At 30.7% G+C, this 11,083-nt stretch overlaps 1 protein-coding gene across 1 annotated transcript; it reads left to right on the top strand.

Moving 5' to 3' along the window:
• Positions 1 to 3,832: 3,832 nt before the first annotated feature.
• On the top strand, positions 3,833 to 5,558 carry LOC111366784. The gene is made up of 4 exons (XM_022987479.1): positions 3,833 to 3,957; positions 4,118 to 5,022; positions 5,152 to 5,389; positions 5,483 to 5,558. Exons 1-4 carry the CDS (start codon positions 3,833 to 3,835, stop codon positions 5,556 to 5,558), a joined length of 1,344 nt encoding a protein of 447 aa, XP_022843247.1.
• Positions 5,559 to 11,083: the final 5,525 nt, after the last annotated feature.

Here is an 11,083-nt window from a genome sequence, read left to right as displayed (position 1 = left end):
AATTCTTTTTTTTTTATTCTTCCAACTATAGTACTTAGGTGAGTATAATTTATTCATTTCTCTATCTATTTCATTTTCATTTTACCTTTTGAACGGGAAAACGACGTTGTTTTCCTTTCATTCGTGCAAGCACCTTGTTTTTGTCCTTATTTTAATCATTATCCTTATTTTCGTCGTCTCTTTCCCATCCCTCACATCCTTCTGTTTTCTCTCTGTCTTCAAGTTACGTGTATATTTTGTTCGGCGATAGATCTGTTGTTGTTGGTAGGTTTCATTTTTACTTTTATTTTGTTTTTCGATATATTTCCTATTGTTCGAGTCATAGAAGTGTATGCATTTTTTGGCTTCTTTTGTCTAAGGATATTATTTTCAATGTCCATGCTCTTAGTTATGTTTCGAATTTTATTGAGTTGATTTTTGTGGTTTCTTTGTTTCAGCAATACAATAGATAAGCAATATTGGACGCCTACATCTACACAACTTCAAGTTCTCGAATCTATATTTAATCAAGAGAATACAACCCCAAGCAAGTCAATGACATGCAGATAATCTCTGAACTATCGTTGCATGGGCAAATCTCTGATATGAATATTTATAATTAGTTTAAGAGTAGACGTGCTTATTTAAGAAGGTTGGACTTATCCACACAAGCACACGATTTTGAACTTGTAACTCAGCCAAGGGTACAAAAAGACAAATTACGTAAGAGACATATAGGTATGATTTATTGTTTAAATGTGATTTCTTGTTGATTTAATGTTTTTTACTTTCTTTTTTACATAATTTTAACATAAATATTTGATATTACAGAAGTATCTACAAGTTCTACACATATGTCAGGAAGAAGGATGAGATGCTGTCCTGAGTTCACAGCAGGTTCGTAGATTGAATATTTTTTTATAATTTTTTTTTTTTGCATCTTGCTATTTATTTGGTCATGTTGTAGTGCACTTTCTTTTATCTTGTTTTGTAAAATTATTCTTTAATCCAATTTTTGCACTTCTGTTGTCTTTTAGCGATCTTATACTAATTTTATGATTCTAGGTTCTATTGATCAGTCTGTCGAATTAGATCTTCATGTTGATGAAAGCATTGGCATGGAAAAGCAATTTGAAAATGACAATATGCAATCTCAATGTGGTTCACATGTTTCTATCAATTTAGATCATTCTAAGAGAATTGATATACGAAATATTCCAGTTGAACCTTCTATTCTTCCATCTTGTACAATTTGTAAACATTGTGGTGCAAAAAGTTTTACAAAGAAAGTAAGGGTTTTTGTTGTTGTGATGGAAAGGTTAAATTACAGCTGAACAGTGTTTTTCTTGAATTGTATGAGCTATTTACTTCTACTTCATATGAAGCGAAAAAATTGCTCGTACTTATAACAACCATTTCATATTCACTTCATTTGTTGTTAAATATGATAAAAAAATTTACAAGAATAATAGAGGTGTATATACGTTCAAAATTCAAGGACAGGTATACCATTTTATAAATCCACTTCTACCAACTGATGGAAATCTTACGTATTTGCAGTTATAATGAAATTAGTAATAGACTACAAATTCCAGATAGGTTAAGTGAATCAACTTTGAAAAAGTTAATAGATATCTTAAAGATGAATCCATATTGTCATTTCTTTTGATCATTAAGTGAAATTTCTGATTTTAATTCATGTTGTATCGTGTTGAGGTCTGATCCGGGTCTCGACCAGAGAGTATATAACATGCCATCATGTGAACAGAGGTGGCTGCAGTGTGGGTTGATGAGGATCCATCTGCAAACATAAAGACTCGTGATATATTAATTTATGGACATTTCAATACTGCACATAGAGTAAATTACTACTATGGCTGTAATGATCTACTTCAATATCCATTAATATTTACCTATGGAGAACATAGATGGCATGAAGGTTTCGAAAAACTAAATTTGAATACTTCAATAATCCATGAATATTTCTTACAAATCAATCACATTGATTGGCCGAACAGCTTATAGAGATGAAAGATCGTGGTAAGCTTTATTACCATTGAAGTTCTTTAATCTTTTTAGAGTGCATAAATGTATTGTTATTTCTAGATCTGTCTTTGTGACTTTAATTTTTTTTCCTTTCAGTTATGAAAAGAGGTAAGAAACGAATTATTGTGTCGTGCCGTGAATATTATTACTACAAACTTCAAATCAAACTTTCAGATAAGTCTGTATTCCTTCATACAAGAAGACTTCTACAACAATATATAGTGGATATGTATATTAAGATTGAAACTGCGAGATTATATTATTTTCATAACAATCAAAAGACTATACGAGGTGAACTTTATCACGGAATTGTAGATAGTATACAAAATGCTGAGAATAGAGGCTATAAAATTGACAAATCAATTATGCTGCCTACAGGGTTTATTGTGGGTTCTAGAAATTTAACTAAAAGATATATAGATGCAATGTGTTTAGTTCAAAGGTATGGAAAACCTGATGTATTTTTAACAATGACATGCAATTCAAATTGGCCCGAAATTAAACACGAATTGAAGCACAATGATAAAATTCAAAATATGCCAGATTTGTTAGCCCGAATATTACGAGCAAACCTTGAAGAACTAAAAATAGATTTAATAAAGAGATAAATTCTAGGGCTTATAGTTGCCTATATGTAAGTAATTAAATTCCAAAAAAGAGGTTTACCTCATGTTCATTTTCTCCTGATATTTAAAACGAGTTTTAAGATTACTAATTTTACGCAAGTTGACGAAATTGTTTCTTTTGAAATACCAGATCCAAAGAGAGATCCTCATCTGCATACTACTATGGTCAAACACATATGTATGGTCATTGTGGACAATTAAATCCTACAAATATGTGCATGAAAATAACCATACTTGTAAAAAAAATATCCAAGAGAATACATTTTGCATACTTCATTATGTAGTGATTCATATCCACTTTATAGGTATCGTGACGATGGTGTTACTGTTAGGGTCAGAGGGTCTGTATTAGACAATAGATGGGTTGTACCATATAATCCTTATATTTTGGCTAAGTATGACTGTCACATTAATGTTGAAATATGTTCTTCTGTTAAAGCAGTCAAATACTTATACAAATATGTATACAAATGACATGATCGTGTTAATTTTACTGTGAATAAAGAAACCAAGAGCATTATATTGATAAGATTTTGAATTATCAAACTGCTAGATGAATATCTGCACCGAAAGCTATATGGAGAATTTTTAGTTTTGATTTATTCAACATATCTCCTTACGTAGTTTCTTTGCAGTTACATATTGAAGATACTCAGTTGGTTACATATAATGAAACAAATGATTTATTAGAAGTTATAAACAAAGACATCATTCAATGAACAATGTTAACTGAATTTTTTAGAGTGAATATTCCAAATGAAAAGGCACGAACTTTACTTTATAAGGATTTTCCTACATACTTTATATGGAATACATATTTTCGAGGTTGGAGTCCTAAAAAAAGTAAAATGTTATTGGTAGAATAGTTGTTGCTAATATGAGGGCGAGAGATACTTTCTAAAAGTTTTATTGAATCATGTTAAAGGGCCTAAGTCTTTTCAAGATTTAAGAACAGTAAATAATATTGTTGTGCCTACTTATCGCGAAACTCCATTTTTACATGGTCTAATAGGTGTGAATAATTATTGTGAAATGTGTTTAAATGATGTAATCACCTATCAAATGCCTATATCATTGCGTCGCCTATTTGCTAATGTGTTAATTTTTTGTAGCCCTGCAAATCCTAGAAATTTATAGGTTAATTTAAAGTGTACATGATAGAAGATTTTTTACATGCAAGCATGACAGTATGTAATGCCGAGCTAAGGGCTTTAAGATGCATAAATTCATTCTTGGAAATTTTTGGTACAAACATAAATGATTTTGGTCTGGTAGATTTTGACGTTATTATGAACGATACTAATGTGTTAGCAAACATGATTTTAGAAGAGACTACAAATATTAATGTTTAGTGTAACATGTATTTTACAGAGAATTTAAATAAGGAACAACAATATACCTATGATGTTATTTTAGACTGTGTTGTAAATAATAAAAATGGAGTTTTTTTTTTATTGATGGTCCAGGAGGTATTGGAAAAACTATTATGTACAAGGCATTACTTGTTGCAGTACGATCTCGACAACTTATTGCATTAGCAACAACACATTGGGAGAAGCTGCTTCTTTATTGTCGGCTAAGCGAACTAGTCATTTACGTTTTACAATCCCACTTCAAACAAGTTCTGATATGCAATGTTCAGTAAGTAAACAATCATCACTTGGTCAACTTTTACAGATGAAAAAGCTAATTATGTGGGATGAAGCACCAATGATTAATAGATGTGCTTTTGAAACTTTGGATAACATGTTAAAAGATATTACTGAATGTGAATTGTCATTTGGCGGAAATGTTGTTGTGTTCGGAGGAAATTTTCGACAAGTGTTACCAGTAGTAAAAAGAGGAACAAAAGATGATATCATGAAGGCTAGTTTAGTTTTTTCAGAATTATGGCAATATTTTACACAACTACCGTTGACCGAGAATATGAGAGCTAAATTAGATCATTTGTTCTATGAATATTTACTTAGAATTGGAAATGGAATTGAAAGAGAACATACATGTCACATGATTAAACTTCCTTCATATATAATAATAGATTTTGAGAGTGAATTTGAATCATTGAAAAAATTAATTGCTATTGTGTTTCCTGATTTTCACACATATGGTAACAATTTGAATACTATGATGAATAGAGTTATTTTGACTTCAAAAAATGAACATGTAGATGTAATAAACAATATGTTAGTCAAAGAAATTCCAAGAGAGATATTTACGTATTTTAGTTTTGATGAAGTAATTGATAAAACAGAAGGATTTATTCGTGAGGACTTTTTGAATAGTCTAACTCCAAATGACATCCCTCCACGTGAACTTGTACTAAAAAGAAATTGTCCTGTTATGTTTCTTAGAAACATTAATCTTTCAGAAGGTTTGTGTCATGGGACCAGACTTATTTGTCGAGAATTTAAATGAAATATTATTTTAGTCGAAATTGGAACAGGTGAATATTGTGGAAAGCAAGTATTTTTACCTAGAATTCTATTTATTCCACTTGAAGGAGATAAGCATTCGGTACCATTTAAGAGAACTCAATTTCCCATTCGTCCTTGTTTTGCAATGACCATTAACAAAGATCAAGGTCAAACTTTAGATTTTGTTGGACTATATTTGCCTGAACCTGCCTTCTCACATGGTCAGTTATATGTCACTTTATCTAGAGCAAGAACAAGGGAAAACATAAAAGTTCTAATAAAGCTAATGGATGAAAAAAATCACACAATTGTTGCACAAAAAATGTAGTCTCCCTTGAAATTTTGAATTTGATACATACTACTTAACAAGTCTATAATTAAAAGTTTTGCTTAATTGGACTGTCAATCTATTATTAGCCTAAAAGAGGATATTTTCTCTGCTAATCCATTTTGTGTCAAGGAGAATAACATTCAGCTATACAAAGTTAGTTAATCTTATATATTATTATGTGTTTCAATTATACTTCACTTGTTAATACGATTTATTCTTCAACGTGGTGCATACAAAATGGTCAGATCATTATCTTTAAACATGTCCTTCATAATATTCCATGTTCAACTTATGTTTATTTATTTGGGTCTAAGTAGTCTTATTTTATGTACACACAAACTGATGTGACAAGATACCAAAAGAAAGGATAAAAAATACAAACTTATTACATAATATTCCAATCAGTATATTCTAGTTATCTACTACAAATAGGACTTATGGGGATGAAGAAAGTATTCGTTATTACAAATATCTATTGCAATCTTTCGTCTATAGATGCTCATCCTATCCGACGAAACTGATTCAATTGGATATCCCAAAACAAAGCATTCCATATATTTGAGCAAGAAAATTTCACAATTAGACCTGTGGAAGAAATAGTTTAGTGTTAGATTAAATGACTAAGTTCAGAAAATTAAATATTCTGCTAAAAAACAAGTCGCTTAAATGCTTACCCATTGTTTTCACAATTTAGGTAGGATATAATCTCCTGCTCCATTTTTTTATTCCTATGTTTCCTTATATCTCTTCTAGAAGAAAAAGGCGTAGTCTTCAATAATGCTTCTACCACAGTCAATGAAGCTTTTGCATGTGATTTTACTTGATCAGGTGTGTGGACGTTATTACTGCAATCATATATTTGAATTTCTATTCAGGAATATTGACAAGGAAAAGATACTAGCTATTGCCCGGATATGAGCACGGAATCAATATATACTTGCATCTCATCCAAGGACGACCAAATATAGGTGCTTTGTCATTCACATAACTTTCCAAAAGAGTTACATTCGGTTCACCTCTGGTGGTTCCCATTCCTGTGTCAATATGCCATATCATGTAACGAGCATATTTCATTTCAAATTTGAAATTCATAATTGCATATTCTTTTGAAACAAGTGAACAACCTTCATTTATGAGCCGCCTCAATAGTTTTAGCTTTAGCTCAATGTTCTGATAAAATAAATAGATATAAATTAGATTATATATATCCAATATAAAATAAAATCTATTGTAATTCATAGACTTTACTTACAACAATCTTTATGTCCTATGTTTGATCCATTAGAGTTTTTAACATGTCTCTTTCAAAGACATTGTTATTACCATCATCCAAGTATGCACTGTATGACATAATTTTAATTAATTTCAAATAAATCAAAAGAGAACTTGAATATTTGAGCTAATACAAGTAAAATTAGATTTGTTACCCAGATTGATTCTCCGATATAAAATTTCTAATTTTTAAGTATCTTTCCATAAGATAGTCTTCTAGAGGACGACCTGAAGATGATGATGACTGTATTTGTTTTTCCTTGTTTTTCTTCTCTTTTATCGACCTTTCAGAGCTCTCAATTTGTTCGGTTGTTGATATCTCTTTTAGTTTATCGCAAGGAACAACACTTGTACTGAGAGGGACATCTTATTGCATAGAACCTATGATGGCTTCCATGTTTGATTTCCAATCAGATAATGTGTTCAGTGTTTCCTGATTTTGTTCATCAACAGGATCTCATTGAACTTAAACTACTACCAATATAAGATTGCATACCCTGGTATCTATCTTCCTGCCACTTCTGTTGCTGTTCAAAAAATTACCTTTGGTTGTCAAGAATTATCTAATAATGATGTTGCATGCAATCTTCTTGTCTTTTTTTTCCTCCTCAAATAACCATTTTTGGTTTTCAAGAACCGCATGGTAGTGAGCTCTTAATTCTTTAGCAAATTCTGCCTTCAAGTTGTTATATACACCAAACATGTGTGATGCTATGTGTTGCCTGTAGATACCCAACAATTCTTCCATTTTATCTTCACTTAGGGAGTTGGAGCCACCGAGAACAGAGCTAGACCCAAATACATGTGAAGATGTAGAAGTACCGGGAATCGTCGTTTCTTGCACATATATATTGTCGGGGATTTGTTGTATTGCATTATCCAATATTCCATTTACAATCTCATCTAATCTACTGTGTCCATTATCCACTGGCAATGAAAGAGTTTTGTACTAAGGAGTTTGTAATTCTTCTTCATTAGGCTGTAGCATAGCAATCACTTGGATATGTAATCAAAATGAAATACCAAAATCGTTTATTTTGAGTTTAATTTAATTTTAAGATAATTGAATATGAAAGTAATTGTACATTCATAAAAACATACATTACGAGTAGACAAAAAATGTTTTTATCTCTTTTTCAGTTACAAATTGGTTGGGTTTCCACTTGTATATTCTTGGACTCTGTGGTGTTTATATCTACGACATCCAAATTTCTTTCCGATCTTTGGAAATGCTTCATATATCCAATACTGCAAGATAATTAAAAATAAATATTATATGTATAAATTTTTTTTATGCGAATAAATTGTACATAATAAGTCAATAAAAGAATAGGGACTAATTACCTGGAATGCAAGTGGATACCCATGTAACGCATACTTGCATTCTGTTTGTTCATTTCATTGCATCATTTGCATTCTTTCATATTGTGATGCTTTCAATGAATATAATAAGATCAAATATGCTTTGTGACCGCATGGATATGCAAGGAAGTCATCCAGATGTTCAACCATGCCAAGTGTCCTATAATCAATTTGTCTTGCAGTGGGTGTCAACACACATTCGACCAACATGACTAAACCAAACTCCAATTTATCTTCTTCATGTTCGCACAAATGGAATGCTTCAAAAAGCATTCTCATACTGAGTCGTTTTGTACCATTAAAGTACTAATTTCTAAGACAATCATTTGTATCATCAATGTCCATGGATGGTTCATAGCAAGGTAATCCAGTAATAAGACAAAATTCTTGCATACCAAACCTGACTACACGATCGTCTAACCTTACCCAAATTTCATCATTTCTCCCACAATTCACAGACCATAATATAAATTCATGCACCATCCTACTACTAAATTGTATATTTTTCCTTTGTAGAAAACTCCATAAAGAAATCCATAAAAATTACTGTACATCAAGGAAGATTGCTAATTCGAATCTATAAATTCTACAAAGTCTTTAAGATATTCAAAATTTGGATACTGAATAATTGTAGCAGAAAACCATTGGTCTGGAGAAATTATTTATTCTAGAGATATCTGCATAAATTATTCAAAAAATCATATCGTATTTATGAATGAATCTGAGAATTAAAAACAGAGAACTTTTATTAAGAGTTCGAAATAAACATTATATCTTCATAGCCTATACATACATAAATATTGTAAAACCGATAATAAAATATCTTATCTTTGTGTCTAGACAGTCCAGACAATTCGTGACATGAAATTAGGCATAGGAACCACTATATCCATAATACGGAGGCCCAAGCCTCCATATGGCCTCCATAATCATGGAGGCTTTATGGGTAAAATTGTTACCCATACACATAGATCTGTGTAGATATGTGCAAATTTCTTTCATTGTAAATTTTTGGGTAAAATTGTTATCTTTTTCAGCCAATTTCACAGCTTCTCTGGTTTAAATCTGTGAGTAGTTTCTCTTGCTAAATGTATAGACTTCTGGAACTCAATTTTTAGACAAATAATAAATGAGTTATATATCAACCACAAGATAAAAAACTGTCACATGTGAGCTGTATATTTTTGTTGTTTTATGCATTTGGTCAATAATCAATGAAATATTTTTGTTGTGTTATGAAATACAAACTATTCACACGTTTTATACAATCTCAAATCTACGTCTTTGTCTGAATTCTTCAATTTCATAAAAAAAAATCATACATTAATATATTCACGTATATTTAGATATTCACAATTCAATTTATTTAAGCTAAATAAATAACTAAATCAAGTTTTCCTTCCATTACAATGAAGGTTTGTAGCATGAACTCTTTTTCCCCAGTGAATACAACTTCATTTAACTCAGAGTCATTCTTGTACCATGTTTAAACCTTTGCCAACCCATGCCCATATTCAGTCTTTATGAATCAATAAAGTATGGGTATGATAAGATTCTACCGTGTACATCTTGATCTTTTTTCTTTTTTAATCCAAATTTTGACGACATTTTATTAAATTTATAATAGGGAGAACGAATAAAATATAGTTTTACATATTTTGCTCTAAGTGTAAATCCTTGAACTCACGCTATTTTTGTAATATCTATAAATGAATATTACAAGTAATCCCCATATCTCATGCAGACAACAAGGTATGACAGTATATGGCTAATGATAAGATTTTACACAGTATATAGTTGTATTGATTTTTATAAAAAAAAAATTAAGAATAGAAGATAAAATCCGAGAAACCGAATATGATATAATTTTACATGTCTATATATATCTTCTTTTATTTGTCAATTAGATATCTCAAAATTGTTTGCAATAGAAATCTTCCTTTTGTGTGTATTTTGCCTCTATTATTCTGTTACAAAATCGCCACAATGAAAGAACAGTACCAGCTTCTACCAGAAATTATTTCCAACAATCAAAAGTGGAAAACTAAGGTGATTGTAGTTAAAAAAAACTCATCAAAGCCTTCGAGACAAGACAATGGAAGGTACCAGCATTTGATGTTAATGAATACTCAGGTAACTCTTTTTCATATATTTTTTCTTCATTTCTTTTTGTTTTTTTTCTTAATCTAAGATCACGTATATTACAGTTATTTATAAGGTTCCTCATCATTTTTTAGGGTAATACTATTCAGGCTAGCTTATATGATTCCAATATCACTGTTTTTGAGGATCAACTTGTTCTGGGAAAAACTTATACTATTTCGAAAGCTTATGTGAAGAACAATACGACAAACTACAGATATTCGACTGGCTCTCTACAATGGACAATATCTGGAGAAACTCGTATTGAAGAACTGAATGAAGATAATCTAGAGTTTCTATTTTCAACATATCAACTGACACAGTTTCATGAACTTGAATAATACCTGGATACAGATGCTGATTTAAATGAGACAAAATTTCATAGACTTTAAATAATCATATACTGATTCTACAGAAATATAGTTTCCTTCAAATTTGTACTACTTGTGTTCAGAAAAAAGAAAATTTGATGGCTCATTTCAAATTTCCAGATATACTTGTAGTTGCAGTTGATACGATGCCCAAACGATTGATTCAATCCAAAGATGGTAGTCAAACTTGGTTGCAAGATATCATACTTCTAGACATGAATTTCAAAATAATGATGCTTACACTTTGGGATTCATTTGTTGACAGAGAATGCTTACTCATAGCAGACATTATTGACAAAAAGCCAGTCATCTTTGCAACCCATCTAAAAGTTACATCATTCTTTGGTATATTCTATTGTATTATTTAAACTCCTCTTAAGGCATATGTTACATCCTTTACACATTCTCCATATTGATATTATATAGGTTTAAAATTGTCCACGAAAGTCCGTTCCACTTTTTTCATAAATACAACTTCCAAGCAGTAAAACAAATGACAGAATGGTATGCACAAAGTGCTATATTTTATTATTCTTTTTT

Source organism: Olea europaea, chromosome 18, assembly GCF_002742605.1.
Source record: "Olea europaea var. sylvestris chromosome 18, O_europaea_v1, whole genome shotgun sequence".
Classification (NCBI taxonomy): Eukaryota; Viridiplantae; Streptophyta; class Magnoliopsida; order Lamiales; family Oleaceae; genus Olea; species Olea europaea.
Note: the sequence above shows the minus strand (reverse complement) of the source record. Positions and strands in the feature narration are given on the sequence as shown.